This window comes from Saccopteryx leptura, chromosome 11 (genome assembly GCF_036850995.1).
Source record: "Saccopteryx leptura isolate mSacLep1 chromosome 11, mSacLep1_pri_phased_curated, whole genome shotgun sequence".
NCBI classification, from domain to species: Eukaryota; Metazoa; Chordata; class Mammalia; order Chiroptera; family Emballonuridae; genus Saccopteryx; species Saccopteryx leptura.
Window position 1 is genome coordinate 76,344,498 of NC_089513.1, and position 25,063 is coordinate 76,369,560.

The window sequence follows — 25,063 nt, forward strand, 5'->3', positions numbered from 1 at the left end:
CTCTCTCTCTCTCTCCTCTCCCCCCACCCTCCCTTTCTTCTCCCTCCCTCCTCCTTCTCCTCGTCTCTCTCCCCTCCCTCTCTCTCTCTCTTCTCCCCCCACCCTCCCTTTCTTCCCCCTCCCTCCTCCTTCTCCTCGTCTCTCTCCCCTCCCTCTCTCTCTCTCCTCTTCCCCCACCTGCCCTTTCTTCCCCCCTCTCCTCCTTCTCTTCATCTCTCTCCCCTCCCTCTCTCTCTCTCTCCTCTCCCCCCACCCTCCTTTTCTTCTCCCTCCCTCCTCCTTCTCCTTGTCTCTCTCCCCTCCCTCTCTCTCTCTCTCTCCTCTCCCCCACCCTCCCTTTCTTCTCCCTGTCTCCTCCTTCTCCTCATCTCTCTCCCCTCCCCCCCCCTCTCTCCTCTCCCCCACCCTCCCTTTCTTCTCCCTGTCTCTGGCCTCTCTCCCCACTGCTCAGCCCAAAACGTTGACTGACTTCGTCCTTCCTTTGCGAGCTGTTGTGAGAACCAGGTGGGTGAGAGGTGTGCTTTGGAGACAATCAATCACTTCGTACATCTGAGGATCACGCGGGTCCCCTGGGCGTCGGAGGTGGTCACGACTGTTTGTCGCATGGCTTTGCAAGTGTAACACACTTATTCTGTGGTGAAAAAAAAATGAGATTCTTCTACTTTTCTTTTTCAGAGTTTATTTTAGAAAGAATAGCAACAACCGATAAACTAAAATGTCAACAGTAAGAAATGATCTCCTAACTAATTAAGACAGAGTATTCCTCCAATACCCAATGCTGCTGTTCAAATTATTTCAATATGTTCGGAGTATTGTCAAGATTAGTATAAAGAACCACCCCATTCATTTGAGAGAAGTAATGTTTTTAGGGAACAGTGTTAATGCCATCGTTACATGCAGATTGTATCAGATTAAGTCTTAAATTTGTGCTATGCCTAAAAAGACATTACTTGTAAAAGTTTTGAGTGATGACAAGGAACCTTCGATGTGCTAGATACATACAGTGACCTGGGCTTGTATAATGAGTAAGCCCACTTACTGTCCCTCAGACGGTATGCATGAGGTTATATCTCCGAGAGCGTGATAATTAGCCCAACACCTCATAAGAATTCGATACAAGCATGCGTGAAGTACGCACTCAGTAAGCGAGGGCTATTCTTCTAGCATGGATGCCGGTACTATTTACTGGTTGCTCAGGGTGGAAGGACATTAGGTGTGTTGATCACATGTGTTGAACCAGTGAGAGGAGAACCGTTTCAGCGTTCACACCCACCCTCTCAGAGAGCCAGTGCGGTAACCCCTCTAGGAAACTCACGCCTCTCGCTCCAGTTGGTAAATGACACCGCTAAAATGTGAACCTATTACTTCAAGTCCAATGCTCTGCTGGCTACACAGTACAGTCGCCCACTCGGGTGACCCCTGGCGTGAATGGTGGCATTCCTAAAAGACGGGTGGGGTGGGGTGGGGGGGGGTAGGTGTTAAAGCAGTTGAAAATGTATCAGCACACTCTTTGTAGCATCCACAGGCTTGTTCATGTATAGATACCGTGATGATCAGACACCAGATGGGGAGTTTAAAAATCTGTGTCAGCAGGCGGAACGTCATTGGTCCCTCAGGCCAGCGGAGCAGCCAATAGAACTCGACTTTCCTGGCTCCGCCTCCCCGTCCATTCAGGTAGAGAAGGCGACTCCCGAAGAGAGTTGTGATCTTGACCCAGAGTGAGGACCTGCCCTTTTGACGGACTTCGGGACATCATAAGGCATGTCATTCTGACGGAAGAGAGTTTTAAAATACGTGAAATGAAGGTCTAAATTCAGTGCTCTTTAAGCTATTTCTGAGAATGCCAGTTTCCCCTCAGCAGGCTGGTTCCCTTTATAGTCATATTATGACAGCTGTAGTTTGAGAATCGCTGTCAGTCAACTCACTTTTTTTTTTTTTGTAAAAACAGGATCATAGAGATTTTTCCCCCCCGAGACCAGGTATCTTTAAAACTCTCACTGCAGCCTTTGATGGACATTTCTCAATGAGAGGACGTGTGAGTGAGAACCTGTGTGTCTAATAAATTTGTAATTTTTTGGTGAATACATTTTTCTCTCCTTTGCTTCTAACATCTAGAATGTTCTCTTTCTACCTCAAAAAGAAAAACAAAAAACAAAAAGCCCCCCCAAACCCACAACTTTCTAGAACATTCTTTTAGATCCTTCTAGATCTAGCATCAACTCCTCTGAGCAGATCCGCTCCCCCAGTGGGAACAACTTCGTTCTCCTCTCTGATTTCTTTGTTGTCTTTTCCACAAATTGTGGTTTTAAACCAACCTTGTGCTGTGCTTTATATGTATTTATTTCTATCCACATAACCACCGCCAGACTGGAGGATCTCAGAGGCAGGGTGTTGGAATCTGACTGAAGCCCATTTCAGTGGATACAATTCTTTGGTTATTTTGGGTAGATAAGGTATCCAGACACCAAACTGAAGGTTGGGATGAAAGATTATAGCGACCAAATTCGGCCGAGCCAACTGTTACTGAATAACCATTCATTAAAGTAGGCAAAGTAGTCTACACACCTTGGTTTGCTGCATAGCCAGTGGTTTCAGTGTAGGAAACCCTGTGTGAAAGCTACAGCCAGCTCCATGGGGTCCCCTGTCCTCAGGCTGACAAGCTTTCAGCTGAAATGCATGGCTATCCCCTGGGTCCTTCGAGAACAAGCCATCGGGGTGAAGGTGACTAGCCTCATGTGGTCTTACACCTTGTTCACTCGAGGGTGGAGAGTATCTCCCGACTCCGTGGGCAGCTTGAAAATCTTTTATTGCACCCAGCAGCAATAGTCCATTTTTAGCATCTATCATACTAATTAAAAGTCACTACTTTTATCAATAAAAAAAAAACTTTTTAATATTCACACGCTAATTAAATCAGTTGTTAATTAATATCCAGATAGTGAAGACTTGTAGCAGCCTCTTTGGAGTGGGACCTTTCTGATAAAATGCTAGTGCCTTCCGAGGAGTTTCTCCCTCCCTTTCTTCCTCACGTCTCCTTTCCTTGAGCAAGCACTGGTTGAACACCTGCCGTGTGTAGCTGACCTGGAAAACATAGGTCGAACAGGTTGCCTGACTTGCTCCAAATCCGCAAACCAGGATTGAAGCCAACCTCCCCTTTCTTCAAACCTTCCCAGGCAGGCCTGACCTGTGGTGGCGCAGTGGATAAAGCGTCAACCTGGAAACGCTGAGGTTGCCGGTTCAAAACCCTGGGCTTGCCTGGTCAAGGCACATATGGGAGTTGATGCTTCCTGCTCCTCCCTCTTCTCTCTCTCTCTCTCTCTCTCTCTCCCCTCTCTATAATGAATAAATAAAATCTAAAAAAAAAAAAAAAAAACCTTCCCAGGCAGTGTCAGGAGACAAGAGGCCTGTGAGGTCATCACAGGGCAGTTGAATAGGAACGCAGTCCTGGGGGCTCCTCCCATGGCCCCCATTGGGGCCATTTCCTCTTTAAGGGAGGCAGGACCCTGCTGATGTAACCAGCACCTCTAGCGAACTGTGTATTGTGCTTCTAGTGCGATGACTCCGCCCCCTAAGCGTGCTTTCGGTAGTGCAGCAGAAACTGTCCTTCAGCATAGAGGTTTTTTTTTTTTAAATTGAAATTTCCAAGTTAGCTTTGCCTCAGCCTGCGGTGCGCAGAGGCACTCTGCATGCTGAGAGGCGGCGGGTGACTCCAGGGGTCTCATCAGAGCAGAACGCCATGTTCTCCCCCCCCCCCCCCACACCCCGGGGCCGTCTTGGTTAGAGATAGTGCACCTGGGCCTCATCCGGGACCTCCAGACAGACTCCCAACATCGCCAGCTAAGGAAAAAAAACAATGTCTTTGGGTTGGTGACAATGACTTCTTCCTCCATGTGTGCCTCGGCTGTGTTGGGCTGGGTCAGTCACTAACACAAATGAAGAGACTTAGGCTAAACTACGTGACCTTGTTTGTTCTTTGACCAAGAGACAATTGTTGCCCTTCTCTCTGGCTCCTCGTCACGTGATGACTTGGAGACCCCCTCCGCTTCCCTTGGGCGAAGTCTGAAATACAGATACATGAAGCCCGTGGGCGCCGTATTCAAGCCACGCTGTCCCCTTTCCGGAAGAGAGTCCTGCGCGCACTGCGCGCGCGAGAGAGAACACGCCTCTTTGGAGCCTGGGCGGGTTCGACCTCTGCATTTTCAGAGGAAGGGCTGCAGAGATGACGTGACCTGCCCACGGCCATGCTAATGAGAAACTGTACAAAGAGTTGACATGCCTGGGGACATATATTAACGTATACACCTGGCATCTCGTAAGTGCTTTATATGTATTAATTAATTTAACCCTTACGGCCACTTGGGAGAGGGGCGCTATTGTTATCTCAATTTACAGATAGGAACCCTGAGCGCAGGGCCAGTGAGCAAGAGGGCAGCCGGCCTGGGCAGAAGGGGTCCCCTGTGCTCTTGACCCAGAGACAGTCCTCGTATCCAGGGCCGAGTGTCCTGCCAGCTCCCGGAGGCGGTAAGGCCACCCACAACGCGTCTCTCTGTGTAGCGGTATGAGTTAGGAGACAGCCGTGCAGAGGAGGGGACGGTGACGGTTATGAGTTGGGAGACAGCCACAGAGGAGGGGACGGTGAGAGTTCTTTCCTCGTGACGGTACACTGTTGACCGAAAGGACTTTACCGACTCTCGTAGGTACGGTGACATCTGTGATGGCGAACAGGCCGTATCTGGCAGGAAAGGCAGACGAGCATCTCCTTCCCGAGTCATTCGGTTCTGCGATGCCTCCTGGTTGTGCTTCTAACGTCAGATCCTTTCAGACCGGAAGGAGAATGGCTCGTGAAACTCGCTGTGAGCACTAAATCCGACCCATGTTTGTCGCACAGGTTTCAAAGGCTTACAGTGGGAGCTGAACATATGACAGAACACCATATATCACTAGCATAGAGCACATCTGCTCCGCTCAAGGTGTAAGTCATTCATTTTAGGGCTGCCAACTAGTTGGAAGCTTGAAAGACCGATTGATGGGTATATACGCACTTAAGAGAAAAGCGTGGAGGTTGATGTATCTATAATATAGTTACCGTATTTTCCTAGGTATAAGACGCTCCCATGTATAATACACACCTTAATTTTAGGGCCTGAATTTTGAAAAAAAAAATATGTGTGACATAAAGTTATTGAACTCAAGTTTTATTGATCATACAATTTGTACAAGTCCTCATCCCTGTCAAAACTCCCATCCATGAGCTTGTCCTTATCTGTGTCTGATAACGAATCAGTGTCTTCAACAATGAGTGCAAAAACAAGCACGAAAAAGTGGGAAATGCAAGTAAAAAAAAAAAAAAAATCTACAACCGCGGTAGAAGACGCACCCTGTTTTTAGACCCCAAAATTTTCGAAAAAGGGTGCATCTTATACCTGTGGAAATATGGTATATTGTGAGTATTTTGAAGTGGAAGTCGGGGTACTCTGCAATCCGCAGCAGAAGCTCTGGGGGCGACCCCGGGGGGGGGACCTTCCTGGGGGGGGTGGCGGAGGCTTGAGCGGGCTGCCCTGCTGGGTGTAACGCTCTCAGACGCTGCCCCTCTGTCCACGCGGGGCCCTCCACGCCCACCTGTCTCTCGAGACTCTTCCCATGGAGCTTTCCGTGTGATCGTCTTTCCTGCTTATCGTAGAGTCTCCCGCAGAAGAGCGGGGTGGCTTCAGGGGTGGGACGGGGAGCTGGAGAGAGAGCAAGACACAACAGAGGGAGCGGTGGGCGCGACACGTGCCGTCTTATGGAAACAGGGCGCGTAGAGGATCGGCGGTGCGTGTGGTGTGTTCGCCAGTCGGTCGTGACGATCTGAAATTCAAGTTAAATAAAGGAGCGGTGACTCACCGTCCGGACAGGCAGGCAGGTAGGTGGTGACCTCAGCTTCTCCCCCCCCGGGTCTGGGTTTGGAAGAGTTTGAGGACGCTGGCTCGTGGCTCCCGGCACCCCCTTCTCTCTGCTGGGACACTCTACCTTACAGTGACGTCAGGTCTCTCTCCGCAACTTTTTTTTTTTTTTAAAGACTTTATTTATTCATTTTAGAGAGGAGATAAGGAGGAGAGAGAGAGAGAAGGGGGAGGAGCAGGAAGCATCAACTCCCCTATATGCCTTGACCAGGCAAGCCTGGGGTTTTGAACCGGCAACCTCAGCATTCCAGGTCGACGCTTTATCCACTGTGCCACCACAGGTCAGGCTCTCTCCGCATCTTTGCTCGCTGGCCTGTCTCACTTTTCGCAGCCGTGATACGGACCCACCTGCATGGTTTCCCAACTGTACGGAGGTCTTTCTCAGTTCTCTGATTCTGCCGGTAAAGAGACCGAGAGTCCCCATCTTCGCTTGGCGGGGATTCGCTCCGGGCCACCGCGCGCTCCACACATCTGACTTCGTCGTCCGAGATGGTCTGACATTTTAGGTGTACCTCACCCGGGGCCTATAGAGCCGGAATTTTGCATACTGTATTTTTTTCCCTTCCCGCATCATCAACCTTGAGGTTGGTAGCAGAAAGCCACTTGGAGGTCATTCGTCTCCTCTGTGAAGGGAGCAGGTTAAATTTTTTTTCAGGTAGGCATAAATACTGCGCATGACCTAGAACAGTGGTCCCCAACCTTTTTTGGGGGCCACGGACCGGTTTAATGTCAGAAAATATTTTCACGGACCGGCCTTTAGGGTGGGACAGATAAATGTATCACGTGATCGAGACAAGTGTCAAGAGTGAGTCCTAGACAGATATAACAGAGGGAAATTGGTCATTTAAAAAAAAAATAAAACATTGTTCATACTTAAATATAAATAAAACGGAAATAATGTAAGTTATTTATTCTTTCTCTGCGGACCGGTACCGGTCCACGGCCCGGGTGTTGGGGACCACTGACCTAGAAGACATTGCTAAGAGATTGGGACGCTTTTCTTTCCAGCTGAGACTGCTAGGTGCCTTCAGTCCTTTGAGACAGCAGCTCTAAGCAGCCTCTTCCGGTTGGATTTACCGTGGAATCAGGTTATTGTTAGAAGCACTTCCAACTGTATGTAGCGTACACAATGTGCTGTGCCATGTGGTTATGCGTTATAGCTAATTGCATGCAAACACTTTGGGCTTTGAAATACTATAGTATCAATGCCTCTAGACTAGCAGCGGTGGCTCAAGTGTCCTGGCTTCCTGCTCACCACGTAGTGCCTAACAGACTGCCTTTCAGATGGTAGAAATAAGGAACTATTTGTGTATTTTTTTTCTTTTTTTTTTTTTTTGTATTTTTCTGAAGCTAGAAACGGGGAGAGACAGACAGACTCCCGCATGCACCCGACCGGGATCCACCCGGCACGCCCACCAGGGACGACGCTCTGCCCCTCCGGGGTGTCGCTCTGCCACGACCAGAGCCACTCTAGTGCCTCGGGCTGTGGCCAAGGAGCCATCCCCAGCGCCCGGGCCATCTTTGCTCCAATGGAGCCTTGGCTGCAGGAGGGGAAGAGAGAGAGAGAGAGGAAGGATGGGGGGGGGGTTGGAGAAGCAAATGGGCGCTTCTCCTATGTGCCCTGGCTGGGAATCAAACCCGGGTCCCCCGCACGCCAGGCCGACGCTCTACCGCTGAGCCAACCGGCCAGGGCCTATTTGTGTATTTTAAGAAAACGGAATTAGAGAAGCAGAAATTAACATGGTTTGGGCCAGTGGTCGGCAAACTCATTAGTCAACAGAGCCAAATATCAACAGTACAACGACTGAAATTTTTTTTGAGAGTCAGATTTTTTTAAACTTAAACTATATATATAGGTAGGTACATAATTAAGGGTACTCCTAAGCTGGCCTTTGCTAAAAATGTCCTCAATCTGGCTGAGCCGCGTGTGGCTCGCGAGCTGCGTTTTGCCGACCACTGGTGGGGTAGGTCCCTTTTTCTGTCTTCAACGGTATGATAGTTTCCTAGGCATATGAGTACATGTTAGTTTGCACAATGAAATACATGGAGGTGTACACTACCCGTTCATAGATTACTTGGGCTATAAAGTCCAAGTTATTTTCCCGAAACCCAAGTCTTGAAAGTTTTCCTTTAATTCCCCGTTATCCCTCATCTCAAATATTCTCCCCATGGGCACCCACTTTGTTTTTATATGTAAAGAAAATGTAGTTCCAAATAAACCTTGTATATGTCATACGGCGGCTATTTCAAACAGCTGTCTTTTTTTTTTTTAATTTATTCATTTTTAAAGAGGAGAGAGAGAGAGACAGAGAGGGAGAGAGAGAAGAGACAGAGAAAGAGAGAGAGAAGGGGGGGAGGAGCTGGAGGCATCAACTCCCATATATGTGCCTTGACCAGGCAAGCCCAGGGTTTCGAACTGGCGATCTCAGCATTTCCAGGTCGACACTTTATCCACTGCGCCACCACAGGTCAGGCAGGCCTGTCATTTTGTTTTAAAAATCTTTAAAACCATCATGCTTTCCCCTCTGTAACCACCGATTCATTTCCCCAGATATGTTCTGTATTTCAGTCCCATTTTTTTTCCCCAGTTCTTTTCCCCCTAAAAGAACACAGTGGTTGAGTTCAAGAGCACGCCATCTTCCTTTCTGTTCCGTCCATCAAAGCACCCCCTCCGTTTTACGCCTGCGCTCTTTGTCTGTGGTCATTTAGAACACTCCCCCCCCCCCCCATGTTCTGATACAGCATCTGGAGGGGTGGCCAGGTTTCCCGGTGAGATGAGTCACGCTTCTCTCGTCCCCCGGGGTCTCTGAATCACGCTCTGTGCCGTTCCGTTCGTTCGTAATCATAGGTTAGGAGTGGAAGCGTTTGACTCCATGCGTGGAGCTATTTTTGAGGAGGGCTCTTTTCTCAGGGAGCGATACATAATCAGCGGTGCCTGAGAGACGGGCCGTCCTGAGTCAAGCACAGAGTCAGCGCTGCCTGGGCAGGCGAGCCACGTAACGACTCCAGTTACCTCGGGGAGGAAACTGGGAAAAACGGAATCAGGATTCTATTGTTTACGGACGCTTTTCCTTGAAAGTCAGGATTTCCCAATTAGGGTGAAATATCGAACAGGTGCCCAGTGGCCCCTCTCCTTACCAAACGGGTGCAAGTGACATTGGCTCCCAGCAGTCTGAGGCGAGCACACCAGTCACGGTGTTCTCTCGGTCATTCCTTCACGGGCTCCTCACACGGTGTTTCCTCGGGCCCCCACCCTGCCCTCTGTGTGTGGGGTGGGTTCTGCGCATTCAGAGATGGAAGGAAGGGTTCCTCTCCTCCAGGGACAACAGCGCGCAGACCCGCTAGAGGGGCGCAGGGCTGTCGTGGGCACGGAGCGAGACAGGTTGAAGAAGGGACGGCGAGGAGGAGGCTCCCGAGAGCAGGAGGTGATGTCAGCCACTCAGGGGAGCGAGGGAGGGCGTTCCAGGCAGAGAGCGGAGGCCTTTCGGCTGGGGACCCCTTCCCAAGCGGACGGATCTCCGAGGATGTCTGCTGAGGGACGGTGGCCGGCACAGAGGTCACTGGGTTCGGAACACAGGGCTGCTGGGGGGTAGAACTCACGTCCCGGTGATGTTCAGAGATGGGAGTCAGAGTTCCCCTTCCGGCGTGTAGAGCTGAGCCCGCGACACACACTCTGGCTTCTGAGCCTCGCTTTCTCTTCTTCTCTGCATCTTGACTGAGGAAAGCGACGCTGTCTCTGTGACCAGTTTTAACTCAGCAGCCCGAAGGAAGCACATTAGAGAACTGTTTAGAGTCCTAAGGAACCCAGGGCGGTCGGCATCATGGGTCCAGGCTGCGACACTGTCTCTGTGACCAGTTTTAATTCAGCAGCCCGAAGGAAGCACATTAGAGAACTGTTTAGAGTCCTAAGGAACCCGGGGCGGTCGGCATCATGGGTCCAGGCTGCTCTGGTGTATTTCTGTTTTTTTAAAAATGAACACGTCACTGTGAAGCCAACGTTTATTGAGATAGTTAACTAAGAAGTGAATCCAGTGGCAAGCCTACTGGAGGACTTTAAACCCTCGTTTGCAACATGAGCAGTGCTGAAAGATCGGTATTTGTGCCGTCCTAAAAGTTCACGTAGGCACCATCGAAACTGGAGTTGGTACGGATGTGTCTGCTACGACTGCTGTTCTGCTTCTATAAATGAGGTCATCTTCGAAATAGCCTAACAGGTGCGCTCACCTGTGAGATGGATGTCTTCCGTCTCCTTGGTAGAAATGGGAGATTGAAGGGAAGGCCACCTGTGTGTTGCTCTGGAAACTTGGGGGCACGTGAAGTGGAGCAGGGCTGCACCTGGTCGGCGACACTCGGATGTTTTCCAGTTAATGGCATCAAGGATTAAAGGTGCTTGGTTTTCTTGCGAGATGCTCTATCCTTCTAAATTTAGTCGTCTCATTAAGACTTCCGTTTGTGGGAACGACTTTATAAAGAGTACGCAAGGCAGGCTTTTACACAAACAAGCTTTGATTGGATTAATTGGATTTGCGTGCGTTTCGCGATGTCAGTGTGCGAGCCTCTTGGCTTCATCCACGCGGAAGGGAGATCTGGAGAGTCCGAGGAAGGACACGCGTTACCAGGTGGCACAGGGAGGCGCGTGAGAGCCGTTGGGCTAATGGGCATGAGAGAAGGAAGCGCCGGGAGCCAGAGCGGTCAGAGCTTTGGCCGTATCTGAGCTGCCAGGTCGGGGAGAGCTGGGCTCGGAAGAGAGAGGCGGGAGCTTCAGACAGACCACAGAACGGGGGGTTCTGGGGTTCCCCGGATAATATAGAAGGAGAGCCGCCCTGGCACCTGCTGTGGGTTGGATCACGGAGGCTCAGGGAGCCGGCCGTACACGGAGGACCCAGCAGGCCAAGGCGAGGGTGGCGGCTGGGGGTGCGGGCTGGCTGGGCTCTAACAGACGGTCACTTGGCTGCCGGAGACCAGGGCTGAGCCGAGGTCACTGCAGAGATGACAGTCAGGAACTGGGACACTGAGAAGTAGGGCGGGGGGGGGGCAGTGGGGGTGGTGGATGGAAGAGCCGTCCCTGCACAGACACGACGGGCTGGCCGGGGTCAGCAAGGGCGGCAGGTGCGCCGTCCGCGTGGGGACCGTCCGCATGGGGATCACCAGCAGCCCAAACCGGGGCTCCTTCCCGGCAGGCATCCGGCAGGGGCTCAGCGACGGGTCAGGAGCAGAGCCCGGACAACAGATGGGAGGCAATTGGATTAAGCAAGCCTGGGTGCGGAACCAGACTCCCGACCTTCCGGCCGCCCGGGCGGGAGCCGTCTGGCTGAGGCTCGTTCTAGCGTCCGTGCGTCGACGATCAGGGACGTGACACCCACGACGAGCGCCCACACACTTGTGTAACTAACGCCCTGTCCGTCACGGCGCGGCCCACCGATCGGGTGACGCGGGCACTGTGATCGTTTGGACGCGATGAAACCCGGGCTCGGAGAAGTTAGGTTTGCTCACAGTCTGGCAGCCGGAACACCGGCAGAGCTCAGCTTCGAACCCGCGCCCGCCCGGTGTGGCGGACCTCCGCGCAGGCCTCTGCCGCTGGTGTAAAGGCCTGCGAGCGGCGGGGGGTTTACCGTCCCGTCAGGGGTCCGGACCCGTGCGGAAATAACCCTGCCGGCCCGAAGACACACCCCTGGGCTCGCAGGGTGCCTGGGACTTGGCCGGCAGCTGCACAGACAGGGGTGGCTGGATTCACGGGTGCCGAGAGGAATGCTGGGGTGACCCCCGAGAAGAAAACATCCAGGGTGGCCTCGGGCTTCAGAGAAGGCTTCGCTGGGCACATGGCTTTTCGGCTGCTCGGGGGGCCGGCCGGCATCCACGAGGGGCAGGTGCGTTCAGATTCGGTTGGAAAAGAAAGAGATGGATTGAGGTCGATTTGGATGGGGTCCCAAACCTACTACTGATTAGTGTGACATGGGGCCAGTTGCCTGACCTCTCTGACCCTCTCAGTTGCCTTGTAGTGAGTGCTGACTTGCAGAGACAGGGCAGGACTTTTGAACAAGCTGATCGGGGCACGGTGCTAATTCAGTTTTCACCACAGTCCTCCTGTCATTTGATATCATCATCACGCTTTTGCAAAAGGGACACACTGAGGCTCAGAAACTGGTTAGGGACTTGCATAAAGTTGAGTCATTTGAAACCGGAAGGTGTTCTGGGCTCCAGACCCCCATCCGTTCCCCACCACACTCCAGGGACAAGTAGGGCAGGGCTTCAAAGCGAGGGGGGGGGGCAGGTATGATGATCCAAACATACTCAACGAGTGAATCAAGACAGAACTGAGTTGAAATAACTAACTGGAAGACTTGATGTCCTGTGGGTGCTTCGAATTAGGGAGAAACAGCTGGACCGGCGGGAACATTCACCAGCACGGAGACAGAAGAACATCTCTGGCTCGGTGTCCTTTGCTGCACTGTGTGCCCACCCCCTCCTCACTGCAGGCGATCCCAGTATTGACCTATTTACCCGTCCGTCCGTCCGTCCGTCCACCTTTCTTCCCCTCTGCCCACCTCTCTCATTACTTGCAGGACCCCCTCTGCCTCCCCCCTGCCCCTGGCCCCTGGCGGAGGACCAGGGCAGCGGCTGCCTAGGGAGCTAGCTTCTCACCCCTCTCGCCGGCCTCCCTGCTTCCGGATTTGATTTCCCGACAGCGCGGGTCTGATCACACCTCTCCCCTGCCCAGAAATGTCATCGCCTCCCACTGTGAACGAGATTAAATTCCAGTGCGGTCTCACTTTGGAAAGGAAGGCATTCCCACCGGGGTCCCGAGGTCGCCTCCCACCGGGGCTCCCGTCCGGAGACTGCATTCCGGCCACCTGGGACCAGGGACCGCCGTTTCTCAAGGGCGTCCCACCCTTTTCCCTCCTCGGTGCCCTCCTTGTGCCCTGTCATGGTGGGACCCATGGGCGCCTGCATCAGTCCCATTTTGTTCCTGTTGTCATGATGGTATCAGGGTTACGACTGAGAAGCCTGGTAGCGTGGGTAGTGAATTACCTGGTCACCTTTCCTATAAAGCGCTTTTTTCTCTGCCCTCTCTCAGTCTTACCCTCCTCCCCGCCCCCACCCCCGCCCCCGCCCCCGTCTGCGCTGTTTATTGCTTGTGGAAAACAGCCCTGTTCTTTCAAGTCCTGTGCCGCCTGAGAAACATCAGCGTCCCTGAGATTTTTCCCTCTCCCTCCCCGCCCCACCGTCACCAGTGGGATGGATACCCTTCCTCCCCTCAACCCTCACACGGACCACATGCCACTGTAGCGATGTGTCCTTGCGCCTGGCCATTTCTGCATTTAAAAATGTTACCCTCCTGAGCACTTCACAAATTCAGGGACTTGTTCTGCATATCAGTTCAACGGCTTCATCTGCGAGCGACAGAAAGCTTCGACTTAACCATTAAACAAGAAGGAAACTGCTTTGTGTCACGCAGCAGCGAGTGCCCAGCCAGGAGGGCTCAGAACCGACGACGTCAGCATCTGAACCTCAGGTCACAGGTCTGGGTTTGTCTTCTCCTTCCCCTGGGCCGTCACGTGTGTCTGCTCTGCTCTGGGCTGGCCCCTCTCCTGACTGCACGGTGGCCACCCGGTCCCAGAAATCACAGGCCAACACGATGATGTCTTTAGAAGCAAGAACTCCCCATTTCAAAGCACCTACCCCAAGCAGAAGTGTCCTCATGCTTCCTTGGGTGGAAATTCATCACCTTCCCGGGCTCCCCTCTGCCGCAGATGGGGCCACCAGGACTGGAGACCTCCTTCCATTGTGTGAGGACCAGGCTGGCCCTGGCTCCTCTGCAGATCGAGGCCGTAAGGGAAGATGGATAACCGAGCAAAGCCGCGGCTCTGCGAGGAAGAGGGGTAGTTAACAACGACGAGGCGAACAGCGGTGTCTGCTACCTGGGGACGTTTGTTAAGTAGGGTGTTAATTTCATTCCAGGATGTGAAGAATTTTAATTCACTTGAGTCATCTGATGATGCCATGAATCATAAATACCGATATTAAAGAAACCTTCAAAATGATCAGGACCGCACGTAACAAGCTCATTTCAACTCTATCTTGCTTCAGTTCATAGGGGGAGAGTATAATGGAAGGTTTTGAAAGGAAACTTGATTGAGATTTTAACAGACGTCTAAAACTGCTGGCAAACTGTCCCTGGAAATGCTCCTTCAGTAGAACTGTGTCTTGTTGCTCTTGGAAGGAAAATCTCGCTCCAGGTGCTCGAGACCTGTATGCATCGGACGGACTCCCGGACCCGTCGGGTCACATAGTCCTAGGACTCGGATGTTCACGGGATTTCAGCGGTCTGTTACAGATTGACCTTTTGCTGCCACATTGCAGAATTCTCAGAAAGTGTCTGCCCGTTCTGCGCTACAATGAGCCATAGGTCAGAAAGTTGTGATTTTGAAATATATGCTTTAGCACCGAGGGGCTCTTGGAAAAAGAGACTGCTTCCTGGTGGGGACATGTGTGTCTCTTCTCCGGGGTCCATCAGAGGACCCACATCCTCCCCACCCAGTGTCTGGTCCGGCCCAGCGGCTCCCAAGACCCTCTGCGGGGAAGTCAGAGGCAGAAGCTGGGGCCTGTGGAGCAGTCGGTGCTTCTGGTCATGGCAGGGCTGTCGGCACACGGGGACTTGCTCTGCCTCCCTACGTGTTGTCTCCTGTTTGCAACACAAGGGCCCCCAGGGGGCCAGCACCCCAGCCCCAGGGCCAACATCTGTTAACATATAATAAAAGGAGCAGGAAGGCTCCCATTGTTTCTGAAAGAGACAGGGAGAACAGAGCCAAGGGCAGCGGCTTCTGACCGGGGCCAGCAGCTGGCCCTTCCTGTCTGCGGCGACAGGCCCGCTGACCGCTGAGATGCGTGAATGTAACTGTAACTGTTCTGACAGCCCACCGTCGGGTCCAGCCCAGAAGCAGAGGCTGTGAGCATGCAGGGGCTGGACATTCGAACGCGTTGGCCGGGGGGGATGCGATAAGAGTGAGTTCCGTCCAAGTAGAGAAGTCAAAGATTCTTCTCATCTGGAGGCAGCTTTGTACACACATGGTCGAGTACACGGAACGTGAATCCACATCACCTCGGCAGCTGGGCTAGGAAGATGGTGTAGACCAGGGGTCCCCAAACTTTTTACACAGGGGGCCAGCTCACTGTCCCTCAGATCGTTGGAGGGCCGCCACATACAGTGCTCCTCTCACTGACCACCAGTGAAAGAGGTGCCCCTTCCGGAAGTGCGGCGGGGGATGGGGGGTGGATAAATGGCCTCAGGGGGCTGCATGCGGCCCACGGGTCGTAGTTTGGGGACGCCTGGTGTAGACACTCTGAGAGTTACAGGTGGAAGCGATGGCAGGCTTCAGAGTCATTTTCTCTTTGTGCCCTTGGTAAGTCAGATCAATAGAAAGGCTCTTGCATCCGTTCCGTAGGCTTCTACTAGTCTAACTCAACGCAAGTAGATATTTAATCACTGTTATTTTTTTATTTTTTTTATTTTTTTTGTATTTTTCTGAAGCTGGAAACGGGGAGAGACAGTCAGACTCCCGCATGCGCCCAACCGGGATCCACCCGGCACGCCCACCAGGGGCGATGCTCTACCCTGACAAGAGCCACTCTAGCGCCTGGGGCAGAGGCCAAGGAGGCATCCCCAGCGCCCGGGCCATCCTTGCTCCAATGGAGTCTTGGCTGCGGGAGGGGAAGAGAGAGACAGAGAGGAAGGAGAGGGGGAGGGGTGGAGAAGCAGATGGGCGCTTCTCCTATGTGCCCTGGCCGGGAATCGAACCTGGGTCCCCCGCACGCCAGGCGGACGCTCTACCGTTGAGCCAACCAGCCAGGGCTTAATCACTGTTATTTTGAAAAAGAAAATGCATCTGTAACTTTTCTTCAGTTTCATTTTATTTATTTATTTATTTTAAAAAATGAACTTTTCATTTATCTTCACTGAAACTCCCGCCAAACTGCCCCATGACCAGCACTTCTAAAGGACGTATCAGGGCGCCAGGCTGATTCTAAAAATGAGAAGCGGAAGGCTGGGGCAGACACTGCAGACATTGATATGTCCGTCTGAAGGTGACCACTGCACTCTGCCCGCCCACCCAGACTCTGTCCTCTGCTGTTCCCTTGAATCGGAGTCACTGTGCGTTATAACATCTTGTCTGGGAGCCTTAGTTGTCTAGTTTTGTGCTTGTTTGTTTGTTTTTTAAATAAGAACAGATTCTCCTATCTCGGCTTTATGCCGGAAAGCTAATTGGGGGAAATTACACTGCTCACAAAAATTAGGGGATCAGGGGACGTGCAGACACTCCAGTCGTTTCCACCCTGTGTCTGGTGCATTTTCCACCAATGAGATCAAAGTTGGGTTTGCATCTCATTTGCATAATCGAACAACTTTCTTTGACTTGTCGTTTGCTTTTCTGATGTCCTTGTTTAATAATAATAAAAAAAATCAAATGCTTCTCTTTTTTTTAATCACTTCCTATTCATTTTGAAATATCCCCTCATTTTTTTGTGAATGGTCTGTACTCCGAAGTGCGGAAGTTCAGATGGAGAAGCTCTAACTGCTGGATGTTTCCTCCTAAAAGAAAGCAAGCCCTAGCCGGTTGGCTCAGTGGTAGAGCATTGGCCTGGCGTGCAGGGGTCCCGGGTTCGATTCCCGGCCAGGGCACACAGGAGAAGCGCCCATCTGCTTCTCCACCCCTCCCCCTCTTCTTTCTCTCTGTCTCTCTCTTCCCCTCCTGCAGCCGAGGCTCCACTGGAGCAAAGATGGCCCGGGTGCTGGGGATGGCTCCTTGGCCTCTGCCCCAGGCGCTAGAGTGGCTCTGGTCACAACAGAGCGACGCCCTGGAGGGGCAGAGCGTTGCCCCTGGTGGGCGTGCCGGATGGATCCCGGTCGGGCGCATGCGGGAGTCTGACTGTCTCTCCCTGTTTCCAGCTTCAGAAAAAAAAATACAAAAAAAAAAAAAAGAAAGCAAAATAATAAACTATTCTAATGCCCGGTTTGACAGAGTGACGGAATCAGTTGGTATACGTATTTTGTAAAATGCTCTGACTCCATTTCTGCAAAAGTCTTTGGCGATGAGTGAACACCGTGGGAAAAGTGGCATCGCGCCCCCGGGGCTGACTCTGAGGTCTGCCGTCCATTAGCCGGCCACCTTGGGAACGTGCCCTCTCTGGGCCTCGATGCCCCGACCCGTACCAGGAGGTCGGGATGCCCACCTCACGGGGTGGCTGAGGACCGAGTCACGTTAGTGCCCGCAGAGCGTTCAGCGGAGCAGCTGGCGCGCGCTGACCGGTGCACCACCCCGCTGACGAGGCCAGCCCAGGGGGCCTGTTTGTGAGTTTGTGTGATACATATGCATGTGTCGTGAGCTTTCCGGGAAGGGCGTCTGGGATAACACGTAATCGTTTCTCCAGAGTACATTTCCCGTTACCTACTGCGAACCCTTCGATTGGCTCGCTTAATCAGCTCTCTGAGTCAGAGCCGGGGCGCGCGGATGTGACCGCGGCACCTTCTCCTCATTACGCCGCTGGCACCCAGATGTAAATGAGTTCATGTCCCAAGACTGGGCTCATTCATTTATTTTTGGGTTTCAATCATGCTTGTCTTTGTACATACTCATCAGACAGTTGTTGCTTTTTCTTTTTTTTTTTTTTCCTAATGGCCTCAGTACAGTATAAGGATTTCTTTATGCAATCAGCATTTTACTCTTCCCGGGAATGTGTTTTTAAAAATAAAGTCCTTCAGCTGTCTCGTCTATTTATTTTATTTTATTTCTTCTGGAAAAAGAAATGGCCTTAAAAGACATTTGCCCTGGCAGCCTGTTTAAATGGAGAGAGAGAGGAGAGCGGAGGAGACCGGAGGAGGTGACCTCCGGGGAGAGATCTGTGTGTAGGACGTGAACCTGCAGGAGACCCCGTTGGTGCTTTGCCAGGCGGCGCTGTCACGCCGAAAGCTGAGCTTCCTGCCAAGGAGAGCGTCAGCCCCAGCCGCGTAGATTTTATTCTATAGCATGCACATTCCCTTGAGGCAGGCAGGGAGGGCACTGGCAGGGGACAGGAGTCCTTCCAGCCTCGGGGTACAATAGAATCTCACAAGGTGGGACAGAAGAAATCTCAAATCATACAGTGACACAGAAGAAAGATGGGGGGGGGGGGAGGAGGAAGAGAGATAAAATTACAGTCCAGCATGAGACAATAATGGTGAGATACCACACTGGGCAGGTGTCCTGGATAATTCACCTGAGACCATGGCCAGCAGACACCCCAGGGGTGGGGGTGGGGGTGGGGGGGAGTCAGGCTCCTCTATCCTGGAGAAGGGAATGTTATTCTTTCTTTGCCACTAATCAGAAAGGTCCAGCAAATCCCACTGGCCTTCCCTGGCCACGTCCTGCTGCCCAGATACATCTCGAAACTCGACTTAGATGCCCTTTTCTTTCTCCTTGGGGTCTTTTTTTTTTTTTTTCGGAGTAAGGGTTTTCTCTCTTGTTGTGTAAATGAATCCTTGTTTTCTCTCTTGATTGATTTTAGAGAGAGGAAAGGAGAGAGGGAGAGTCAGAAACATCAATCTGTTTGTGCTTTGACTGGGGTTTGAACCCTCAAACTTTGTGTTTGAGGACGACGCACCAACCAACCAAGCAAACCTTCTCTTCCTAAGAACCAGGGAAGGGGTGGAATGAGTTTGTCGTTTGTTTATCAAGTTAGCTTTCCCTGTTCTTTCTGAAGAGCCCTGGCTCTTTTATCGAATTATCACAAAGAACTCTTACTAGCTTGTCCTTCCCAAAGGAGGGCTTCTCTCCTCCTAAAAGGAAGAAGACTTTTGTTTTTTCCTTACTCTTCCTAGCGTTTCTGGGATACAAGCTCTACCAGATATTTAGGACGGTCCCCAGAACATAGATTCCTAAGGTCAAGTAAGTTTAGGAAATGTTGGCAGCAAAGGTAACAGTTTTCCTTAACAGACGGTCACGCTTTTGGTCACGCAGGCGAGCTCCCTGGGAGGAAATGTCACGCCCACGTTTAGAAGTTCACACAGGAAAGCTTTTTCACTGCCCGACTTTTTCTTCCTAAAATAAAGCAAAAGGATCAAACATTGCAATGGCAAGTTGAACGCGGGGGCTGGGCCACACAGAGTTGCGTCCTGGCTTTGTGACTTATTAGCAGAATGACCTTAGACAAACTATACAGTTCTCTGCTCCTTCGTGTACAGTGACATCAAATGCCCTATGGGGCAGCTAGAAATTGTGAATCTTCATGTGCTGATGTGACTCTCTGAGAAGGGCTAGAGTTTAAAACTTTTCCCAGTTTTTCTTTTTTTCCCTGAAGTTAGAAGCCGTGAAGCAGAGAGACAGACTCCCGCATGCACCTGACCATGATCCACCTGGCATGCCCACCAGGGGGCGATGCTCTGCCCATCTAGGGCGTTGCTCTGTTGCAACCAGAGCCATTCTAGCGCCTGAGGTGGAGGCCATGGAGCCATCCTCAGCGCCCGGGGCCAACTTTGCTCCCATGGAGCCTTGGCTGCGTGAGGGGAAGAGAGAGATAGAGAGAAAGGAGAGGGGGAAGGGTAGAGAAGCAGTTGGGTGCTTCTCCTGTGTGCCCTGGCTGGGAATCGAATCCAGGATTTCCAAATGCCGGGCCGACGCTCTACCACTGAGCCAACCAGCTAGGGCCTTTTTTTTTTTAATCCAGAACTCCCCCCCCCCCCCCAAACAACAACAACAACAACAACACTTATCCTGCTGAACACAGTTTTAGGGGCACAGACATAGGAACACTTAATTATTGCTTGTGCTTCAAAGACCCATTTCTAAAAACTCCACTATTTCAACGTCCCAAGGAGTGTTTGGATTTTATCACGTTGCACTTTGATTGTTGATCAAGAATTGGGGAACTTCATCTGAGCGTGTGTTTTAGAAGTGCCGGAAAGCCAGGTGATAGCCTGTCCACTCTTATTAATTCTTAAGCTTTCATTAATTATGAGTTAGTGCTTTGGAGGAATGACAGGTGTATTATCACAGCACTGGCCTACAGTAGATTGATGAACGTGGAGAATCTGACCTCACCTATTAAAATTAATAATAATAATAATAAAAAACCCCCGCAAGTATGCAAAATGCGTTTGTATTACCGCACCCTTTAAATCACGTCTCTTATAGCTTCTGCTCACCACATTCCTATGGATGGCTGGGCAAAGGATGAAAATCATACAAAGTTTAATGAGCAGCATTTATTTTAATTAGGAAAGCGGTTTTAAAATCGTTTTTCGAAAGCTGCTCGTCATTAAAAAGAAAGAATGCCCATAGCTTGTAAATCCACGCTTTGTTGTGAGACAGATAACCTTTCTTTTTTCTACGCCCCCCACCAAGATTAGTGTCGGGACTTCCACCCTATCTTAACGTATAAACCACTATATACCTCATCCCAGGTGGCCTGGATTCCCTCACCACACGGAGTAACCCATTGCCAAGCCGAGTTGGACCGAACCGTAAAGGTCATCCAGTAACAACGGCCAACATTCACACAGCGCAACTTAACTCTGTACGGCTCCTCTTCTGAGACTTGGATGACCGTCAACTCCTTTCATCCTGACAACATCCGGGGGTGGGGTTGTGTCTGCGATTGTTATTTTTTACAGAGGAGGGCACCGAGGTCAAGGGAAGTCACGTGCCTTCGCGAAGGTCAGTCAGCTAGGAAGAGGTAAAGCCACGACTCAACGCCACACCAGCCAGTTCCCGGAGCTCGCCCCCACTGTGCCACCTTGGACAGACCGGGGTGGCTTTCCTGTGCGTGGAGCAAACACGCCAGGTGGGACTGCTCCATCCCGCGCTCGCTCTCGGGCCTCGGGCCCTGGAGGCCTGAGCCGGGCCGCCCTGTGGAGCTGGGATTGAAGAGGATGGAGCCCTTTCTGCCCGAGTGTGGTTACGTGCACACTCAGTCCCCGGTCAGCCCTTCCTCCCAGCCTTTCCCCTCTTGATTCACTCGCTAGGATTATTTGTGCACGTGTCTGTCTTGGCAGAAGTTGGAAGTACCCTCAGTGGTCCCTGGCGTTTCGGTCGTGGGGGGGAAATGCAGTAAGACGCTGAGCCTGAAGACGGGTGAAGCCTGCCGGGTGCTGGGCCTGGGTGGGTGGCTGGTCAGGACCCTTCCTGTCTCGGGTCTCACTTAGAACATCTGGGTCATTCCGGAAGGGGGCTGTGTAGATACAGCCTGGTAGGCAAGCCAGGGCTCAGGGGGCTTCATCCTGTCAACGCTGAGTCCAGTAAAGCACAATGAAGTGAGACGGTGAGAAGAGGGGGTGTGGCAGGGCGCGTGGGGCTCCGGTTTGGGGGTGTGGGTGGGGTCTGTGGAAGCTGAGGCTTCCATTTGGGGGCTCAGCTCTTGCGCGGAGCACGTAGACTGCCTGGTCGCAGTTGGGAGGGAAGGAAGTGTGGCCCCAGGAACAACACAGCTGCTCGGACACAGCCCTGGCTGGGTGGGTGAGGCGCCCTCCCGAGCCCAGTTGGGAGGGAAATGTGGCCCCAGGAACAACGCAGTTGCTCGGACACAGCCCCGGCTGGGTGGGTGAGGCGCCCTCCCGAGCCCTCGGCGCGGTGGGGACTTCTCACCGCATTCCGCCTCCGCTTGTCGTGGATAATGAATGAGCAGACACCAACCGTCCACAGAGGCGGGGTTCGGGGGGTCGGGCAGGGGGCTCCCGGCTCCCCGGGGTGGAGAAAGGAAGAGTGGGCTGGATGAGGTCTGTGAGCCCAGAGGAAGGCCCTGGGGGGGTCAGATGCACGGAGTGACCGCGAGTTCACAGCTGGGGACGACCCCCTCCTAGTGGAGCCCTCCCCCCTTTTTCTTTCACGTCCCAGTGAATGGAGAGTTTCTGTCCTAGGGGGGGAGGAGGCACTCCCCCGAACAGCTGTGCCGGAGGAAGCGGGCTGAGTCTCCCCGTCGGTGCCACAGGTGTCCTTACCCCCCCCACCCCCCCACCCTCTGTCCGCACCTCGTGGACAGCGGGAGCCACACCACAGCGGGTGGGGGCAGCTCGTGTGGCAGTGCTCAGCACTCTGACTCTCCCCCTCGGGAAGCAGCTTTCATGGATTGGTTCTCAGAAAGGAATTGTATCGAGGACTACGGCGAAGTGACAAGGCCTTGCGCATCCCCGTCATCGCTGTTGGCCTCTGGGCGCAGTAATTCCGTTTCCAGGAAACCAGTTACCCGCGTCCCCCAAGGGTGGCTTTGGGGAGCTGAGGGAGATGGGGTCTGGGGACCACAAGGTGAAGAGCCTCTTCTTGATAATGGTGGGAACAGGACCAAACCACCAAGTCCTCGGCCCCACAGAAGAGCCAAGGTCTGCAGAGGGACGTGAAGAAATTTCATTGAAAACTGAATCTTGAAGACATAGCAGCAGAGTTAGGAGAGCGGTGAGAAGCTCTCCGGTCTTTGTTGGAAGGCTGGTGCGTGTCCAAGGATCGGGGCCATCTTCTTCCATACTCAGTTCCCTAAAACCTGGTGACCCCAGGACTTGTAAAGGTCCTTGTGAGGTGCTCTGTCCCCCAACACCTTCCCCTTAAGACGGCAGAAATGCTAGGCATGTGGCAAAGCCCCAGGCGGGTACCTGGGGACTCACCTGGCACAAGCTGGAAAAGTCAGAAGACCAGCTTGCAAATCCCCCGGCAGAAACTGTGGTCAGAAGAGCCCCGCACTGGAATTCAGATTCTGCTCCTCTAGAGAGCTGCTCCGATGTCTGTGGCAGAGTCAGAGGTAAACAAGATACAATCATTTGAAAATAAAACAAGGCAGGCGATTGCACATAACAATAAGTGAGTTGCTTCTTTCGAAAGCAAAGATCTTTGTTTAATTTTTAATGGTCTTTTACAAAGCAAAGGTGTGACTGTCCACTCGTCTTCATAAGGTATCAGCTTGCTACACCCTCGCATTGACAGAAATATGGGTTTTATATATATATATATATATATATATATATATATATATATGGATAAGGTTATAAAACGGGGTTTGGTTAGGCAGATATGGTTTGTTGTTATATTGAGATTGTTACTACTCAACAAAGCCCCTTTTAAAAACTTTCTATTTAAGCCCTGGCCAGTTGGCTCAGTGGTAGAGCATCAGCCTGGAGTGCAGGAATCCCAGGTTCGATTCCCGGCCAGAGCACACAGGAGAGGCGCCCATCTGCTTCTCCACCCCTCCCCCTCTCCTTCCTCTCTGTCTCTCTCTTCCCCTCCTGCAGCCAAGGCTCCATTGGAGCAAAGTTGGCCCAGGTACTGAGGATGGCTCTGTGTCCTCTGCCTCAGGCGCTAGAATGGCTCTGGTTGCAATGGAGCAACACCCCAGATGGGCAGAGCATCGCCCCCTGGTGGGCGTGCCGGGTGGATCCCGGTGGGGCGCATGCGGGAGTCTGTCTGCCTCCTCATTTCTAACTTCAGAAAAATACAAAACCAAAACCAAAACACTTTCTATTTATTGATTTGAGAGAGAGAGAGAGAGAGAGAGACATTGATTTGTTCCACTTATTTATGTCATTGGTTGATTCTTGTATGTGCCCTGACCAGGGATGGAACCTGCAACCTTGGCTTATCAGGATGATGCTCTAACCATCTGTGCTACCCAGCCAGACACTCCTTTCTTTACTTTTCTTTCTTTTTTTTTTTTTTTTAATAAAATGTTCTACCTTTATGCTGGTTACATTCTAATGTTCTTTAACCTTTTATTTTCTTGCAAGATAATAGTTGGAGAGACTGCTGTGTTTTGCCTACAACTAGCCACAAGGGATTTTGAAAACCAGGAGAAAACTATTTTAACCGGAGACTGTTGCTATATTAACCCACTGGTGCGGAGAACTGTGAGATTTCTTGGTACGTGCCCTCTGAACTGTTCCTGTTATTGCTGTCACAATGTTGATGTATAAGCTGACCTTTAGAATGACCAGCGTTTTAACAATATGCACATATCAGGTAATACATTCTTTGAAATGCTTCAATTTGGTTTAAAAAGAATTAACACAGCTTACTAGTTGTTGTTTTTTTAAATTGTTGGGCTCTCCCCCAGCTGTTGTTGCCATATTATTTTAAGGATAAAAAAAGCACCACGCTTAGATGTTCAATATTCTTGAAGAAACTGAAAATTACATTAAATTAAATGACTTACTGTGTTTAGGAAATGTCAGACACGGTGCTTGGGGAGAAATGATTATCTCCTTAGGTTGTTGAACATCCTGAAGAATAGAAAAAATAACCCGGCAAGTAAAAGAACGGTAGTAATTGTTAACTGCCACATGTCACACTCTGCACGCTACTTCTGTTTTTTTTAATTAGCAAAAAATATGTATTGATAATTTTATTAGAGGACAGGATTGACTGACACTTTACCTTTCAGTCTCAAATTCCTGCCCTAATACATATGAACATTGACGGATTATTGAAAATCATCTCCATTCAATAGCAACTTGACGGAGACCGTTTTTTTAACTGACACAATAAAGTGAATATAAATGATTATTTCCTGGATTTACCAGATTAAAAAAAGTGGCCCTGGCCGGTTGGTTCAGTGGTAGAGCGTTGGCCTGGCGTGCAGAGGTCCCGGGTTCGATTCCTGGCCAGGGCACACAGGAGAAGCGCCCATCTGCTTCTCCACCCCTCCCCCTCTCCTTCCTCTCTGTCTCTCTCTTCCCCTCCCGCAGCCAAGGCTCCACTGGAGCAAAGATGGCCCGGGCGCTGGGGATGGCTCCTTGGCCTCTGCCCCAGGCGCTAGAGTGGCTCTGGTCGCAACAGAGCAACGCCCCGGAGGGGCAGAGCATCACCCCCTGGTGGGCAGAGCTTCTCCCCTGGTGGGCGTGCCAGGTGGATCCTGGTCGGGCGCATGCGGGAGTCTGTCTGACTGTCTCTCCCCATTTCCAGCTTCAGAAAAAATACAAAAAAAAAAAAAAAGTATGTGTGTGTGTATACATTTCATATAAATTCTGTTCCGTATTAAGAGTAAGGACACTGTAACCCTTCAGTGTATTCCTCATACCGCTGAGATCAAGGTGGAGACTTTTACGTATTATGCATAGATCACCTAATTTATCTACAAACACACTTAAAGACTAATCAAATGTCATCGTGCCT

At 51.5% G+C, this 25,063-nt stretch overlaps 1 protein-coding gene across 1 annotated transcript in view; it reads left to right on the top strand.

Annotated features, from left to right (window-relative positions):
• The window catches only part of PLPPR5 (phospholipid phosphatase related 5), a 97,501-nt gene that overhangs the window by 7,158 nt on the left and 65,280 nt on the right, over window positions 1–25,063 (top strand). The window contains exon 2 of the mRNA XM_066352543.1: window positions 23,680–23,812. Within this exon, the coding sequence (XP_066208640.1) occupies window positions 23,680–23,812 (133 nt within the window). The remainder of the gene's footprint in view (window positions 1–23,679; window positions 23,813–25,063) is intronic.